The 18448-nt window shown below is 51.8% G+C and overlaps 1 protein-coding gene across 2 annotated transcripts in view; it reads right to left on the bottom strand.

Annotated features, from left to right (window-relative positions):
- Nucleotides 1-274: 274 nt before the first annotated feature.
- Nucleotides 275-18448, bottom strand: part of SLC12A5 (solute carrier family 12 member 5) — a 103194-nt gene continuing 85020 nt past the window's right edge. The window contains exons 20-26 of one of the 2 annotated variants that reach the window (XM_042465996.1): nucleotides 18246-18377; nucleotides 14244-14351; nucleotides 12318-12440; nucleotides 6374-6579; nucleotides 6126-6140; nucleotides 5753-5886; nucleotides 275-3904 (exon numbers count right to left, since the gene is read on the bottom strand). In XM_042465996.1, coding sequence (XP_042321930.1) covers nucleotides 3813-3904; nucleotides 5753-5886; nucleotides 6126-6140; nucleotides 6374-6579; nucleotides 12318-12440; nucleotides 14244-14351; nucleotides 18246-18377 — 810 coding nt within the window. In that variant the 3' untranslated portion in view covers nucleotides 275-3812. The remainder of the gene's footprint in view (nucleotides 3905-5752; nucleotides 5887-6125; nucleotides 6141-6373; nucleotides 6580-12317; nucleotides 12441-14243; nucleotides 14352-18245; nucleotides 18378-18448) is intronic. The other variant, XM_042465997.1, reaches the window with a different exon arrangement.

An 18448-nucleotide genomic window follows, 5' to 3' on the forward strand; every position in this document is an offset into this window, starting at 1 on the left:
TGTATTCTTTCGTCCAAGTGATTGATAAGGAATGTGTTTTGATATAAAGAGGAGGCGATGGGGGAGCAGAATCCCTCCAAACTTCCCAGCCCTTCATGGAGAGCAATGGCCCCAGAAGCCCTTGAGGTAGGAGGACTGGCGCCCTGAGATGCCCGCTTCCTTCCAGAAAGGTCAGCATGGCGCACAAGAAGGATGCTGAGTCCTTCCACTGCCCCCCTGGCAGCTCCCTGGTGGTTATTTCCTTAGGACAAAAGTAGCCATGATGCCCAGCGAGTGAAGGGTGTAATAAAATCCTTTTATTGCATTTTGTGCAGACAGGAGTCTAAAAAATAAACTAAAAGTACAGTAGAAGCGTCAACACAAGCAACCAAAGGAGGGGCCACGACCCCTCGGAGATAGATATCTATCGGCACAGAGAACAGCGTTATTCGGGGGCAGGACCCGGGCAGCCTGGACGGGCCACGGAAACACTCACGCCAAGTAAAGGCAAGCTTAATGCACGCGCGTTCCTTTGGATGTGCAACCTGGTTTATTTACAAGGAGTAAAGGGGTTGGCGCTGCTTTTTGCACACATGTTCCCTAGAACAGAAAGCCTATGGACAAGCTCACGATATAGCTATCGAAGTATTGCACTTGAATCAAAGTCACTTGGATGGACGGAAAAACAGGTTAGCTACGGTGATCGGTTATAAAGGTTACTGGGTGAGCCGACTGGTGAGGAACATTCATAACAAAGAGATTGCACATGGAGCACAGAAAGGAAGGAAGGAAGGAAGGAAGGAAGGAGTGTCTTTTAACCAACACAAATGTGGGCCTCTGGGTTCCCATCCCTTTGAGCAGCAGCAGCAGCAGGAAGTGGAGCAGCATCCCTGACCAATGGGACTTGCCAGCTGCCCCACTTCTCTAGTCAGCAAGGGACATGGGGCAGGACTGGACGCCGGTGGGAGGACCTTGTGGGCCCGGATGGCGCAGCAAGGGACTGTGGGGCTCAGGGCTCTCTTTCCAGCTTGCAGAGTGCTGGGAACACTGGTCAGGCCAGGGGCTTGGTTGGACCCCTCTCCAATTTTTCTTGCTGTTTCTGTGCCAGGGCCAGGCGCTGACGGAGCTGTGTGCCCCTCCTCCTGCGCGGGTACAGGTCCTGCTTTCTCAGTTGGGGGGTGAGGCTGTCTCTGGGTCCTCCCCAGGTGTGGACCGGAGGGGAGAGCAGCACCCACAGGGGCCAAACCAGGTGCGGGTAAGAAGTGGGGTGTAAACTAGCATGTGGTGCCGCCTGCTAAGCGGGGCCCTCTCCTAAAAGGGAGGTGGGCTGGGGTATTGGGGGAAGGGGTCAAGGCATGCAACACTGGGTTGAGAGATGAGGTGACAACTGGGGAGGGGGCGCCCTAGTGTTGCCATGGGTGGGACCCCCCTTTCTAGCTAGCCAAGGAGAAGGCTGTGGTTGACGCATGGCTCAGGGTGCGATGCCCCACAGTATTTGGGGAGAGGGGCTGTTGGCACACACTGTGCAGGGAGAAAGAGGTACATGGTGGGACCAAGGTTAACTTCCCCAGGCACGGGCCTAACTTTTGGAGGGATGGGTAAGCCAGACACGTGTGTTTGTATGTGTGTGTGTGCATGTGCAGACGTGCAAGTGAAGTAACAAGAAGCGGTGCCTTCTGCCCAACCCAGGAAGAGAAGCAGGAGCAGCTTCCTCCAGGACCCCAGACCCCAGCATCCCCTTCCCCACTTGCCAAAGAGACAATGGGGGAAAGAGCAGAGGGGCTGAACCCAGGTTGCGCAGGGCGAGGTGAGGGGCATGTGGGGCACAGAGAGTTGGAAACTTAGCAGGCAGCACTTTGGAGTGGAAGCTCAGATCTGCTGCAAAATCGGTTCAGGTTGTTCTGGCCCTTTTCCCTGAAAAAGAAGAACCCGAAGGAGAAGAAGAACAAGGAGGAGGAGGAGGAGGAGGAGGAGTAAAAGCCAAAGAGAGAACGAGTGCACACAAGGGGAGCAGACACCGGCTCGGCTGCCGCCGCCACCATCCACAAGAAAAAGTCCTTGGGAAACCACTTGCATGCGAGTGCTGGACGCTTGCAAGGTCCAGGCTCAGTCCTGGCTACCGGCTTCCCCCGAGGAGGCAGCTGCGGCATCATCATCATCCATCATCATCATCATTGGCATCATCCCCAAGCCCCAGGCCTCTATGGCCTTCCAGGGCTCCCCAAACATCCCTCAAAACATTATACATTATCTCTCTTTCTCTGTATAGTATATTCTTCAGCTGGTTTCTTTTTCACATAAATATGACCACTTTAAAAATACATGTCCTGTGCTATGTACAGTATATACATTTGCCCCGGAGCCGGGGCAGCGTCCTAGCAGGTTTCTGAGAACTATTCACATTGGTTAAAAGCTCCACAGCTTGTGGGAGGGGGCACGGTGGTGGGGGTCCCAACAGCCTCACATGCAAACATGTTTTGGTATAAAGAGGAGGAGGGAGGGGGGAGATGAGGGATGGGGGAGCAGAATCCCACCAAACTTCTCAGTCCTTCATGGAGAGCAATGCGGGGGGACAGGGACGGGAGAAGCTGGATGGAAGCCCCCCGAGGGGTTCCCAGGCAGGTGGGCTTCCCTGCCCTTGGCCAGGCAGGTGGGGTCCCAGGGCAAGGAAGGGGAGGAGAGGGTTTGCGCTGGGGCATGGGAGGGGGTGCCAGAGGGGGCTGTAGGGGCAGGACAGCTGCCCCTCTGCCCCTGGGGCACAACTCAGTCTTGAGGTTGGGGGGGGCATTTGGGGTGGCATGGCCTGGGGGCTGGAAGACCCAGTCCTAAAGTGCAAGGGGGGCCCTGGAGCAGGTGAAGCCCCAAGCCAACAACTGGGCAGGATTGGCCGGTTGGACACACACCTTTGTCCTGGAGGGGCTTTAGCCGGGAAGGAGGCAACGGGATGGAAAGTGCAAAATGGCTGAGGAATCAGCTGCCACTTTCCCCCAGCATTATTTGCAGGGGGCAGAGGAGAAGGACATGGGGCAGTAGGCATACTCTCTGGACCTGGTGCCACCGGTCACCCATAAGCGGATCTACTGTAGGCCCAAAGGGGCAAATGGCCTAAAGAGGGACCACAGGGAGTAAGCCAAGACGCCCCGCTCCCATCTCAGAGAGCTTCAGGTAAAGGGGTGCAGACCCCAAACCTTGGCCCCGTGGCACAAGAGGCCTCCACTGTGGGCAGAAAGAGGGTCAAGGGTGAAAGGCAGGGGGATAGGAGGGGAGAGGCCAGCACTGGCAGGGAAAGCATGCTGGTAGCCATGGCTGGTGCCTCTCCCCATCTGGAGCTGGGTGGCACTGGGTTGGCAGATGGGGGGCAGCAATGGGGGCAAAGAGCGGGTGCATCCAACAGAAGGCAACAAGAGATAGAAAAGCAGGTGGGGAGCAGACCCGGCCAACGTCTCCGGCCACCCCGGGCGGGCCGGGAAGCGTCACTTAGCTGCCGATGGTGCTCTGTCCGTCGGTCCATCTGTCCGTCCGTCCGACTGTGAGGGTCAGTCCAGAGTCGGCGTCCGATCTGTGGGTCAACACAGCGGTGGTGGTGCTTCTGCTGCTGGGTGGAGGCAGCGGCTGCCTCGGTGCTCAAATGCGCCTGGCCTGGCGCTGCAGTTCGGGTACCAAGGGAGCAGGATGGAGAAAGGGGGAGAAAGGGGACAGGGGCCGGCAGGTGGTTGGGGGACAGGGGGGCAGGAGTGACGGCGTCAGCTCCTTTCTTGCGCTCTGGGACATGGGGGCAAGGGGGCAAGGAGGAGCTCTCAAGGGGTCTCCAGGCGAGGGGCACAGAGGGCTTCTCAGGAGTAAATGGTGATCACCTCCCGGCCGCCGCCGCGTACCAGCAGGACCCGGTCCAGGTGCTCCGTCAGCACTTCCAAGAACTCCATGTCTGGGTCAAGGGTCAAGGGTTGGACGGGTATGACAGGTGCCCCTCGCTCCCATCACCAGCCCCCTGCCCTGCCCTCCACTTCTGCCCAGGCCCCTGCCCCCTGCCCCACCTACTATCTCACCTGCCCTCGGCCCACAGGCTCCATCTCTGAAACATTGGGTCCGTGAACCCAGCCCCAAATATACTGGGCCCCTTGCAAGGCTGGTGACCCTTCCTTCTCTTCGTGTCCATCCTTCCTGCCCTTCCAACAGAGGCTGAGCAGGTGCCCTGGCAAAGTTGCCGTCCAGAGTGGACTGCGTCACCTCGTAAGGGTCCAGTCAACCCCAGGGTTCTCACACTTCTCCCCCCAAAATGCCAAATGTGTCCCTGCAAAAAAGCCCTTGCTGGGGGAGCAGGAGCACCTCTTCAGAGAGGAGAGGAGAGCTTAGGTCTTGCCCCTGTGCCAGCCACAGTTGCTCCGATGCCCAAACCTTCACCCTTCATGGTTGTGGTCATAATTTGAGCCAGAAGGGCAGCCCTTGCACTTGCCACAGAGGCAAAGCAAAGCCCTGCCAACCCTCACCCCGCTGCCTTGGCACCCTTGGCTTCACAGTCCCATTAACAGCATGTGCCACCCTGTCCACAGAAAGGGCCTGGCCTTCCTGATTGTGGGTTTTAAACCCAACAGGCTGGCTGCCTGCTCTGCCCAGGCCAGATGACCATCTTTGCCAGCCCCTCCTCCTGTTCCTCACAGATCAGTTCAGCAGTTCCTTGCTCCATCTCTATGTCTGCAGGACTCTGCAAACACAGGTTTCCAATCCTTCTCTTTGCTCTGCCTCCTCAGCCCCTCGTGCAAAGTTCTTCCATGTGCTGGACCCCCAGAATCCGAACCAGCAGCCCCTGGGAGCTAATGCCACTTTTGTCTTATCTGGTGAGCATGAGCCAAACTACGTCTATCTAACAAGGAGGGTTATATAAGAGGGCTGGATAAGCTCAGGGAAAAGGCTCTTTGCCAGTCAAGCCTTGCATCAGGGACAGAAGTGCTAAAACATCTGAGACTTTGGAGGGCCAAGGATGCAGGAGCTTTGCTGCCTTTCTTCCCTACTCCTCTTTGCGCTCTGGACGCTGGCAGAGGCTGGTCCCAAAAGAACCAGGCTGCCACTTCTCTGCTGTGGGGACGCCTGAGGCCAGAAGATCGGGATCTCCGTAAGTGTCGAGCGAACATTTTGCTCAGGGCCATCAGGGATTTCTCTTAGCTTCCCCAGCTGGTGGTGGGTTCCAGGAGGTCTTCAAATGCAACCCCTTCCCTCTTTCTTTGCAACTTCTGCCTGGGGAAAAGTGCTGTGAGATAAAATAATAATAAAAACCCTCTGCTGCGTCTGGGGTGCAGTTGCCTCTGTGGGGCTCACTTAGGGCCTATGCGGCTCCTGGGAAATAGACCATTCTCACTTGCCCAGTAGCTGTGCCAGTCCCTTTGGTGTACTGTCCCACTGGGTGAACCCCCTTTTGGGTGTCAGCCAGTGCGGTCCGATGTCCTCGCACTCCCCAAGTGATGCCACTGCTTCTGACTCTAAAATGGAAGCCCTCTGTTAAACCCCAGAGTGCTTTTAGCTTCTTGGCGCGCCCAGGGCACCTTGACCCCCATGGGCAAGGAAGTGGTCTTCCTAAGCTTTCCTCTTTGTCTCCCACCTGGGTAACTGGGGCCAGGGAGCATGTGGGCAATGGGCTAACGCTGCTTCCTTTGCCCAAGAGCTTCAGGTGGAGAGCCTCCTCTTCCTCCGCTGACCCTTCCAGGCTGCACAAATTCACCCATGCCCCTTCTGGCTTCAGAAACACCACCGGCTTCAGCAATGGCACCATAGAGGATACAGTTCTCATCGCCCTTGCGATTCCGAGGGGGTCCTGGCATGTTGAGCAGCACAAGTTTGGCATCCTGGGACTTCTTCACGATCGCCTCGTTGAGCCGGACCGCCGTGTGCATCCTCCTCACGTTGGACTGGTTCCTATGGGGAAACGGGGGGTGGTTGGGTGCCGGGCAGGTGCCAGGCTCTCCTCTGCCCCAGAAAGAAGCCCACTGCCCCATCCTGGCTTGGTTTCCTCCCTAGACACAGCACTGCCCTTCCTGCGATGGGGCAGGGGGGCGAATGCGCAGCCGGAGAGACCCTTGGCGCCTGCCTCCTTTTCTCCCCCCTTCCGCCCCCGGCTTCTCCCACAAGCAGAGCAGAGCATCAGAAACACTTACAGGGTCTCCCACTCCCTGGCATCGGAAGCAGATGGGGGACAAGGAGGAAGAGAGAGAGCGGGTCATTCACTGCCCAGGTGCGAAGGTGGCACGGCTGACCTTCTGCCAAGGGCACCGCCTGGTGCCACCCACCCCCCGTGCACCTCAAAGACCCTTGCATGACCAGGACCAGCATCCAGGAACTGGTCCTTTAACCCAGCCCCCAAAGGAACCGCCCAGAGAGACCCCGCTGGACTGAGGGGACTCACGGCTTCATGTTGAAGAAGTCCTTGATGCTCTCGGGACTGACGGGGCTCTGGGAAGCCTTGTTCTTCTCGGCCACCTTGTCCTTGGTCCATGTCAGGTGGACCTTCTCAGGGGCCGCCTCACTCTCGGCCTCTGCTTCCGTTTCGTCCTCCGGCGACTGAGGGCTGCTGGAGAAGGCCGTGGCGTTCTTGTCGTGAATCAGCTGCACCTGTTGAATTGAAGGGCAATGGTGGTGGTGGGCCCAGGCTCACTGATCCCCAGACCCCTGATGGATGGATGGATGGGTGGACGGATGGACTGATGGGGGTCTTCTGGAGGGGCCCTACTCCACGCCATGGATGTAGGAGGCATGGCAGAGGGTCTCCTCTGTGATGGCACCTGGTTTGGGGCCTCTTCTTAGAGGCCCAACTGGTACCAACTCTGGCATTATGCCAGCGGATCTTCGCTAAACCCTTTGCAGCTTTATTGACTCCATCCAAACCCAAAAGGGTGCATGGTTTTAAAGCATCATCAACTGCGTTGACTAGTTTTACACTCACTTGTCTTATCAAATTAATTTAATATGCTTTAACAGAGAGTCTGTGAACTGAAGGCACAATTTCAAACAGTTCCAGTGAGAAAGAAAAACGGGAGACGTCTCAAGAAACCAGGATGGAAGACTAAGGAACTTCCAACCGAGATGAGTTTGAAACGGAAGATGTCTAAGAAATGGAAAAAGGGGGAAATCACAAAAAGGGAATTCAAAGAAATAGGAGGCATTTGTGGGGTAAAGTCAGAAAAGCTGAAGCACAGAACGAACTCAGTCTTGCTAGAGAGGTTAAGAACAATAAAAAGGGCTTTTTTGGATATGTCCGCAGCAAAAGGAAGAAGAAGGAAACGGTAGGTTCACTTCGTGGAGAAGATGGCAAAATGCTAACAGGAGACAGAGAAAAGGCAGAATTACTCAACACCTTCTTTGCCTCCGTCTTCTCAGAAAAGGAAAAGGGGCTCAACCTGAAGATAATGGAGCAGAGGACAGAATAAGTCAAGAGATAGCAGAGGAATACCTTATTAATCTAAATGAATTTAAGTCTCTGGGACCAGATGAACTACATCCAAAGGTATTAAAAGAACTGGCAAATGTCATATCGGAGCCATTGGCCATAATACTGTAGTCTTTGAGGACTCCTGGAGAAGAGGAGAGATCCCAGCAGATGGAGGAGGGCAAACGTTGTCCCCATCTTCAAAAAGGGGAAGAAAGAGGATCCCAACAATGATCCTCCAGTTAATCTGAGATCAATCCCAGGAAAGATTCTGGAGCAGATCCTTAAAGAGAGAGTCTGTGAACATCTAGAAGGCAATGCCATCATCACAAAAAGTCAACACGGGTTTCAGAGAAAGAAGTCATGCCAGACAAACCGTACCTCTTTCTTTGATAAAATGACCATCTTGGTAGATGAAGGGAATGCTGTGGATATAGTATATCTTGATTTCAGGAAGGCCTTTGACAAGGTTTCCCATGAGAGTCTTGCACACAAACTTGTAAAATGTGGGATAGACAAGGCAACTGTTACATGGATTTGGAATTGGTTGACTGGCCGGTCAGCCATGGCTCCTCTTCATCCTGGAGGGAAGTGACCAGTGGGGTGTCCAGTGGGGCTCTGTCCTTGGCCCAGGGCTATTCAACATCTTTATCAATGACCTGGACAACAGAATTGGGGGCATACTTATCACATTTGCAGATGACACCAAACTAGGAGGAGTAGCTAATACTCCAGAGGACAGGATCAAGATTCAAAATGACCTGAATAGACTAGAAAGCTGGGCCAAAGCTAACAAAATGAAATTCAACACGGAGAAATGTAAGGTATTGCACTTAGGGCAGAAAAATGAAATGCACAGATATAGGATTATGGGGGACACCTATTTGAACGAGAGACTTATCCATGTGAAAGGGATGTAGGAGTCCAAATAGACGATAAGTTGAACATGAATCAACAGTGTGATGCAGCAGCTAAAAAGGCCAATGCAATTGTAGGCTGCATCAATAAAAGTATAGTGTCTATATCAAGGGAAGGAATAGTCCCACTCTGGTCTGCTTTGGTCAGGCCCCATCTGTCAGAACTAGTCATTTGAGTTCAGTTATAATGATAATTCATACATATATATATTCAGTTAATCGAGTTTAGTTACATATGTATTCAGTTAGTTGAGTTTAGTCAATATGGTACTTCGTGTGTGTGTGTGTGTGTGTGTGTGTGTGTGTACATATTCTTCCTTACAACTGTTATCATATTATTCCTGTTCTGTCTATGGGTCTTTTGTGGGAAGGGGTTGGTAGAGAGTGGAAAGGTTCAATAGATCAAGGCCTGCTGAAGAAGAGGCCTAGCTGGGCAGCTTGGAATGCCAGTGCTAAGGTTTTGCAGCCTCTGGCCTCCCTCCTGAGAAAGCCCCGGTTGCCCTGCCAAGGTGTGTGTGGCCTGGGATTGCAACTGGGCTGGAGAAGGAGGGCCTGGGAGGCAGAGAAAGCAGGCTTTCTCCCTGTAGCCCTCAGATTCTGCAAAAACCTGTCAATGGGTCCCTTCTGCCTTATTTCCACAATAAGCTTTCTTTCTTTGGAACAGGTTTCCTTGTGGGTGACTGGTCTCAGGATCCCAGATCTCACCACCTGGAATAATCGTGTGTCCAGTTCTGAGCAAAACAATTCAGAAAGGACATTGAGAGACTGGAGCCATGTGTCCAAAGGAGGGGGACTAAAATGGTGAAGGGTCTGGAAACCATGAAGCCCTATGAGGAAGGACTGAGGGAATTGCTGGGGATGTTTAGCCTGGAGAAGAGAAGGTGAAGAAGGGATATGAGAGCCCTGAAGGGATGTCATACTGAGGAGGGAGCAAGCTTCTTTTCTGCTGCGCCAGAGAATGGAGCCCAATGGAGCAATGGAGGCAAGCTCCAGGAAAAGAGATTCCAGCTCAACATTATGGGAACTTCCTGAGAGTAAGGGCTGTTCGACAGAGGAATACACTCCTTCCTCTGAGATTATAGTGGAGTCTCCTTCCTTGGAGGCTGTCTTTAAGCAGAGGCTGGATGGCCATCTATTGGGGCTGCTTTGCTTGTGATTTCCTGCATGGCAGAAGAAGGGGGTTGGACTGGATCAGGGCCCTTCTTGGGGTCTCTTCCAACTTTATGATTCTACGATATATTTTTTTCCTGTTTAAACTGTGCTAAAATTGGTGCCGTTGATTTAGTTGTTGGCTGCCCTGAATTCCCTTGATACAAGGCAAGAGGTCAATATTCAGACCAACCAACCAACAGCTAATGAATTATAGAATCACAGAATGATAGAATTGGAAGAGACCCCAAGAAGGGCCCTGATCCAGTCCAACCTCCATCTTCTGCCATGCAGGAACTCTCCATCAAAGCCCTCCCTGCGACTGATGGCCATCCAGCTTCTGTTTAAAGATCTCCAAGGAAGGATTGTGTTTCACTGTCGAACAGCAGTGCAAAAGGAATGTGAGCAACTCGACCAAATGCACATGGGCGCACCCCATGAACGTCTTCAGTGGGGCACCTTCTTTCTGCTACCCCAAGTAAACTGGGCAAGCCTGGGCTGCCCACTGGCTGGAGCATGGAGAGCCTCCCAGTCTGGGCATTTGGATCTATGGACTCAGTTCTCTGGCCGCCTGCCAGCAAGTCTGCCAAGCTCTGTATGGGGTATGGCTGACTTCCTTGGGAAAAACCAGTCTGCCTTCTGGAGAAGACCATCCTGGCCACTATGGAGATGGAATCCCAGTTACTTAACATGCAACCCAACGTACTGGATTGCAAAAGAGGGGTCCCTGTTGAGATGCACATGGACTTTGAATTCCCTGGACTTTGGAAATCTCCCTTTTGCCCCATGGCCAGAAAGAAGAAGAGCCTGCCTGCCTGCACAAAATATATCCTCCCCAGCATCACATCTTTACTAAGGACAGAAACAGCAAACCGCAGGCATCTGACTAACACCTCCAACTGTTTCTTTCTCCTGTTTGGTTTGTAATACCTTTGCCTGAAGAAGAAGAAGAAGAAGCCAGTGGAGCTTCGAAAGCTTGCAACCAAAGTCCATTGTGCATTTCAGTTGCCCAATAAAGGCACCACTGATGGGTTATTGTTTGGATTTGTTAAGTGGCCGACACAGCTGCCCCTGAACGCAACCCAAAGGACAGACTACAAGCCACGAAGAGCACCATTCTGGATGAAGCCACAGCAAACCTGGACCACCAAATTCCTCCACTTTGTACTCAATCCTAATCACTTCCCTTTCGGAATAAATTGTTCCCGTAAGTCACTGGCACTGCTATGGGCACCCAGCTGGCACCAGAGTATGCAAGCATCACCAGGGCTGACCTGGAGCAACGCTTCCTCATCTCCTGCACCCAGAAACTTCTGTCTGGGATTCGTCAAAGACACCTTTGTCACTTAATTCACATGAGAAGTTCCACCAGGATTTCAGCAACGTTCACCTGCCTCAACCTGAGTGTGAAATCCAAGTCCAGTTTCTGGACATCGCTGTGCAGCTGCACAATGGACATAAAGCACCAAGCTATATTGCAAGTCCACAAATGGTCACACAGGCTCACATGCCTCCAGCTTCCACCTAGAACATACCACAAGGTCTCTTATCATAGAATCATAGGATCCTACTTTGGCTGTGAAGGAAGACGCCATCCAAGCCCACCTTGCGACAGGCGGCCATCCAGCCTCTGCTTCAAAACCTCCAAAGAAGGAGGCTCCAGACCTGCATCATCTCAGCAGCAGGTGTTTCTCAAACAACAACATGCGCCCAGGGAGCAAAACAAACCATGTTAACAAGGCAAGACTGAGACCCTGGAACAATGGTGTTCATTGAGGGAAGGTTGGAAGGAGAAGCAACTGAACTGGGCTAATTCCAGTCCATTAGCAGAGGGATGAACAGGGACAATGGTTTCTTTGCACACTATATATATTCATAGAATCATAGAATACAAGAGTTGGAAGAGACCCAAGAAGGGCCCTGATCCACTCCAACCCACTTCTTCTGCCATGCAGGAACTCTCAGTCAAAGCAGCCCCTGAGACAGATGGCCATCCAGCCTCTGTTTAAAGACTTCCAAGGAAGGAGATGCCACCAAAATCTCCAAGGCAGAAGCATATTACGATGTCAAAAAGCTCTTAATGTCAAATAGCTCTTCCTAATGTTGAGGTGGAATCTCTTTTCCTGGAGCTTAGATCCATTCGGTCTGGGTCCTGTTTTCTGGAGCAGCAGAAAACAAGCTTGCTCCTCCTCAATATGGCATCCCTTCAAGTATTTAAACAGGGCTATCATCATATCACCCCTTAACCTTCTCTTCTCCAGGCTGAACATCCCCAGCAGTTCCCTAAGTCTCTCTTCATAGGGCTTTATGGTTTCCAGACCCTTCACCATTTTAGTCATCTTCCTTTGGACACATGGCTCCAGTTTCTCAACATCCTTTTTGAATTGTGGGGCCCAGAAGTGTGTATACACAGGCTTGGTCCCCACCTGAAGTTGCCTGCGTCCTGCTCCCCCTTGGCTACTTTTAATTGAGCCAATAAATTCCCCTATTGAATATTAATTGTGGGTCCCCCCCCCCCCCGGGACTCAGGCATTTGGATAACCTCAATACTATCTGTGCCCACATTTGCCTTGGGGAGGGGTCATAGAATCACAGAATCCTAGAGCTGGAAGAGACTCCAAAGAGGGCCATCCAGTCCAAATGCATTCTGCCATGCAGGAACTCTCCATCAAAGCATCTCCATTGACAGATGGCCATCCAGCCTCTGCGTAAAGACCTCCAAAGAAGGAGATCCTAATATCCTCCAAGGGAGTGTCCTCCACTGGCAAATAGCTCTCACTCTCAGGAAGCTCTTCCTAATTGGGGGTGGGGGGGTGGCACAGAGTCCCCCTCCCCAGCCCCCCATTCTGTGGCCTCACCTCTTCCTCGGGCTTCTCCTCGTTGTCGCCAACTTGTTCGTCTGGGACACTGAGGTGCAGCCGCACATTGGTGGGGTTCTTGCGCCGGATGGAGCCACGGGACTCGTCCGTGATGCTCTGGATCTGTGGGGAGAACCAAGGGGGCTTCAGGGGGAGGCTGGGCAGCGGCTGCCTGGCCAAAATGGAGGGGTCAGCTGCCCTGGAAAGGGGACCTCCCCGGTTCAGGCCCACTTTCCAGTTCCCCATGGAGCCTGTCGCTTAACAAAACACCTGGGCCTAGGTAATAGATCTGTAGGAAACTGGGATCCAGTAAGGAAATGTCTAAGCAACAAACGGGGAGAGATGACAAGTATTGGTTTTAAGGACTAATGGGAAACCATTTTTATAGGTAGATATATCTGAAATTTAGATCGGTTGGACTATTAAAGATGGAACCAAGAAGGTTTAATACTAGAAAAAAGAAGAGAACAGTCAGCCTTCTTTATCCACGGATTTTTTTATCCACAGCTTGAACATATTCCCCCAAAGTATAAATTCTGAATAGCAAACTTGATTTTCCGTTTTATATAAGGGAGACCATTTCACTATGCCATTGTATTTAATGGGACTTGAGCACCCACGGATTTTGTTATTCATGGGACCAAACCCCAGCCAAGGATACCAAAGGCCCTCTGCAATACATATGAAGACTGAGAACAGGGAGAACGGAAGGACTATAGCTTAGGAAACGAGTGCAAAACAGCCTTCAAAGTGCCCACATGCTCATGTTATGGGGTGTTTGTTTTGGTATGTATGCCATGTTATGTATATTAATAACAATTGTTAAAAACCATCCATGCATGGGATGCCCTCGGTTCAAGGTGAGAAGGGCAATGGCTTGCAGAAAACCCATTGGGAGCAGAGGTCTTCAATTGTTGTGGATGCTGGAGGGATCCCTGCTGCCCCTCAGCCCTGCTTGGCCTGGCAGGACCCTGGAACTGGCAGCTTTGGCCACAGCGCTGGACATGGGCAGAAGATTTTGGGGTATGTGTGACCCCTCTCCGAACTCGTCTCGGGACCCCCGACCACTAGGAATGGCTTTTGTGTGTCTCAGAGATTCCTAGGCGGTGTGCTGGCGTTTTCAGTGTCACAAACCTGCTTTTTCAGGATGGAATGTTATACATTTCTGAGTTTCGTCCCAAGACAAGTCCAGAGAGGGGTCACACACCCCCCAAAATCTTTGTTTTGTGCAAAGAAAATGGCCACCGCTTGTCACATTCAAACACATGGCAAAGCTACACATGACAAGGATGGGACCTATTCGTAGTGGTTGGGGATCCTGAGACAAGTTCAAAGAGGGGTCACATGCACCCCCAAAAACCAAATTTGGCACAACCAAAATGGCCACCCTCTTGGGGTTCAAGGGAGGTCCCTGTAGCTCCCAAAAGTTGGCACCCCAAAATCTAGAACCTCCAAAAGTTGACACCCCAAAAACAAGGAGGCGGGACTAAGACTGAAAAGGGGACGGACCACCTGTCACTTTTGATTTGACGAGAGTGGGGTTATATACTCCTAATGGGCTTTTAAGGGCTGATTTTTATATTCTGACTTTTAATCATTTTTTAAAAAATGCTTTGAATTCTGTGCCTAGTTAAGTGGCCTTTTCACAGCAATGTTTGTATGTTTTTTCCTGTCACCTCTTCATATGGAAGCCCAGAGGGTTCAGGCGGAGGAGAGTGACCGCAAGGCCTCCCAAGGCCACCTTCTTACATCCTGCAAAGACCCAGCATTGCACCTGAAGCCCGGCGCCCCACTGGGGCCTTTGTTGGAGAAGGTCACTCCCTTGACCCTTCTGGGGGAGCTGCTCCCTTCGTCTGACCTCCAGCCCCTTTTCCGCAGGCAAAGGGAGCGCTGCAGCGAGGCAGCCGCCTCACAGCCTGGCCTTACCTCTCGCTCGCGCTCCGTCTTGGTGAGGTGCATCTGCTTGAGGATCTGGGACCTCTGCTCCATCACCAGCGTCTTCTCATAAGTGTAGGCAGAGATGTCGCTCTCGTGCTGCCAGGGGAAAACATGGCGGAGGGGAGGAAGGGTCAGCGTCTTGATGCCACACGGGAGAGACCTCCTTTACCCCTTTTGCTGTTAACTGCCCTGGAGCCGATCTGGACCCATGGCGAACCTATGCATCAGACACCTCCAAGAGCCCCCTCTTTCCTCCCCTGCTCTGCAAAACCCCTGCAAACTCATACTGTTGAACTGTTTTAGATTTGTAAGCCACCTTGAGTCCCTATACTGGGAAGAAGGCGGGATATAAATAAATATAACAACAACAACAACAATAATACTCATGATCTCTTTAATAGAGTCCATCCATCTTGCATGGGACCTTCATCTCTTTATGCTTCCCTCTTTTCCAATGCGTCCTTCCTTCTCCTGATGTGTCCAAAGTACGACAGCCTCAGTCTGGTCATTTTGGCTTCTTCTGGGGAGGTTTCTGGCTTGATCTGCTCCAGGACCCCTTGGTTTGTCCTTTTGGCTGCTGTCCATGGGATCCTCAGCCCTCTTCTCCAGCCCCACATCATCTCCAAGGAATGGAGTTTCTTCCTATCTGCTTTCTTAACTGTCCACCTCTCACATCCATCCATGGCAATACTAGGGAATACAATGGCTTGTATGATTCTATCTTTTGTGCTCAGTTACTGTATATATTCTTGCATTTTAGGATCTTCTCTAGTTCTTTCATCATAGCCGTCTTTCCCATTCTTAATCTTCTTCTCATTTCCTGACTTCAGTCCCCATTTCTATCAATGTTTGATCCCAGGTATGAGGACCCTTTTGCCATTTCTGTTCCCTCATTGCCCGGGTTGAACTTGTGAAGATCCTCACTGGTCATTAGTTTTGTTTTCTTTATGTCCAGCAATAGTCCTGCCTCGGCACTTTCTTCCTTGTTCTTCCTTAGGAGTTGTTCCAGGTCTGTGAGGGTTTCTGCTAGGATTATGGTGTCCTTATATGGGTTTTAAATTAAAAGGGATGTTGGATCACCTAGCCTCTAGCAGTGCCCCAATGTGAGAACAGCAGCCGGCCCAAATGCTAGGGAGCGCCAGCGCAGACCGGACAGGCCCTTGGTGGCTGGAATGGCACAATCCCTTCAGAAAGGTGTGTGGCGCAGGGCAAGGATCACAGAACCCTAGAGTTGGAAGAGACCCCAAGAAGGGCCCTGATCCAGTCCAAGCCCCTTCCTCTGCCATGCAGGAACTCACCATCATAGCATTCCCATTGACAGATGACCTTCCAGCGTCTGTTCAAAGGCCTCCAAAGAAGGAGTCTCCATTGCCCTCCGAGGGAGCAGTGCCTTCTATTGTGAACAGCTCTTACTGTCAGGAAGATCTTCCTAAAGTTTAGATGGAATCTCTTTTCCTGTAGTTTGAATCCATGCATCTGGTACTTGCTGAAAGGTTGGGAATCAAAGGGCACATCCCTCTGGAAATGACACCTTTTTGTTGAAACACTTCGACTGACTGCTTTGCCATTCTGCCCAAACCTTTGGCCATTCTTCCTCCTGGAATAAGCCTTTCAACTCCTGTGAAACTGCCTCGGGTCATGATTCTTGCCTGTTTGGGGCAGTCCCAATTCGGTCCTGGCTGGACACAGGCAGACTCTCTGTCCACTTCTCCCTGGACTCCTTGGCTGAAGGTCTTGACCGCATGCGTCCCTGATAAGAGTTTTGTGCCTGAATCCAGTCACATACTGCCCTCTTCTAAAACCCTCTGAAATTAGGATCAGCTCCCACCTTTTACCACATTAGTTCTGGTGTGAACTTGAGAAAGAGTGTCTTGGAGTGAAAGTTGATTTCCTCTTGTTGTTACAAACAAACTAATTTGGGATCTGCTCTCTGGAGTTCTGGGTTTGGAACCGATGAACATCGGCTGAAATCCTGGCTTTTGAAGAGTTGCCTGAGCCCTCTTGCTACTTCCTAGTGTAATCCATAGGATCCTAAATCCATTCCCCCACTGAGGTCAATTGTGGGTGCCCTCCTGAGACCCCAGGATTTTGGGGGGCAGTCTGACCCCGAGCGGCTGCCCAGAGAGAGAGGGGTGCTGCAGCGGAGGAAGGGGCCCCTCTGAACCGTGGAGCAGGAGGGGTGCCTTGACCCCTCCAAAAATGGAAAGCTGATCTCCGCAAGAGCGGTGTGCCGCTTCTCATTCCAGATTTTGCTGGCAATTCTTGTCTTTCCTTTCTCTTAAGAACTCATTCTGACAGTGAAAGAGCCCCTGAAAGAAAATGCTCAGTGAGAAAAACAAAACAACGCCTTCCTGATGATCTCGCACTTGACGCCGTTTTTGCAAAATCCTGGAGAACAGGTGAGAATGCCGCCAGAAAACTCGAGATGCGCAAACATGGTCCCTCTCTTCCAAAAAGGCAAAAAAGGAAGGCCCAGGAAACTTCCGTCCGGTCAGCATTTGGTCCCCCGGCAAGGCATTGGGATTAGCAAATGGCATAAATATGGAATACATGGAAATCCCATGCGATGGACCCCAAATTAGTTGGAAAACCAAAGAGCTGTCATGGATGGCTGTGCCTCAAACTGGGAAAAAGGTTCTGTCTTTGGAGGGAATCCTTATCAAATCTGCAGATGACAGAAAACTTGGAGGAGTAGCTAATGCATTTGGAGATAGGAACAAAAACGAATAAACCAGGAAACTGGGCTGAAATTAATAACATGAAATTCAGGAGACACAAACGCAAAAATTCTACATTTGGGCCACAAAATCCAAATGCACCAGTATAGGGTGCGGGATACATGTCTCAGATCAGCAGTACTACATGTGAAAAGGACTTTGGGATTATCGTTGACCATCAGTTGAGCATGAGCCAGCAGTGCAGTGCTGCAGCAAAGAAAGTGGATGCTATTTCAGCCTGCATTAATAGAAGCGTGGTTTCTAAATCAAGGGAAGTAATAATCCCACTGTATTATGCGCTGATGGTCAGTCTCATCCGGAGCCCTGCGTTCAGTTCTGGGTACTTAGTTTTAAGGATAGAGACAAGTTGCAGCAGGTTCAGAGAGGGGCAATAAGGATGATGAGAGTTATGGAGAAGGGAATATGGAAGCATCTGGGCACGTTCAGCTTGGTGAAGAGAAGACGGGGTGACATGGCTGCCCTCTTTCTATGCCCCAAGGGATGTCAGAGAAACAGGAGGGGGTACCTTTGATCTCTGCTGCCCCAGAGGCTAGGACCAGCTTATCCTCCTTTGGAGGTCTTTAAGCAGAGGCTGGAAGGCTATCTGTCAATGGGGATGCTTTGACTGAGAGTTCCTGCATGGCAGAAGAAGGGGATTGGACTGGATCAGGGCCCTTCTTGGGGTCTCTTCCAATCATTCTATGATTCTATGACCAGGTCTAATGGTCTGAAGTTACAGGAAGATAGATTTCGATTGAACATCAGAAGGAACTTTTTGGCAGCGAGAGCAGTTTGGCAACGGGACCAGTGGCCTAAGGAGGTGGTGGGGTCTCCTTCTCTGGACGCCTCCAAAAAGAGCTTGGGGGCTGCCTGCTTTGGGGGATGCTGCATCTGGAGATCCTGCTCTGAGCAGGGGCTGGATCCAATGGCCTCTGGGAGCCCTTTCCAACTCTAAGATCCTAGGTTTCTTTGCCAGCTGAGGTCCAAGAGACACATGTTTGTGGCATTTATCCAGTGGATGAGAGTGGCCTTCCTCTGCTTCCACATTTGTTGGTACAAGGCAGTGATGAAGTGGGCATGGCCAAGCACATGTGTGTTGGGTGTTGGTGGGGAATGGCAAGGGAAGGCCGGACTGGATCGATTCCCCCTTAGCAGGAACAGCATAACCTTTGCCCCTCAGGAGCCCCCTCACTTACCCTCGGACCCTTCAGGTGCCATTGCTTCCCCCCCCCCCCCCCCGCCACCCCCCCCCCCCCGCGCCTCCTCCTCTCACCATCTCCACCACTTCCACTTCGGCAGTGATGCGCAGATGGTACAGGAAGGTGGTCAGGTCCTTCTTCATCTGGATGCTGTTGTCATCCATCTGGGCCACAGTGAAGATCCGCATCTTGCACTTGCGCCAAACCTCCGCAGGAGAAGAAAGGAGGAGGGTACGTCCATCAAGTGCCAAGGGTCCAAGGAAGGGGCTTGGCTCTT

Source organism: Sceloporus undulatus, chromosome 4 (assembly GCF_019175285.1).
Source record: "Sceloporus undulatus isolate JIND9_A2432 ecotype Alabama chromosome 4, SceUnd_v1.1, whole genome shotgun sequence".
Taxonomy (NCBI): Eukaryota; Metazoa; Chordata; class Lepidosauria; order Squamata; family Phrynosomatidae; genus Sceloporus; species Sceloporus undulatus.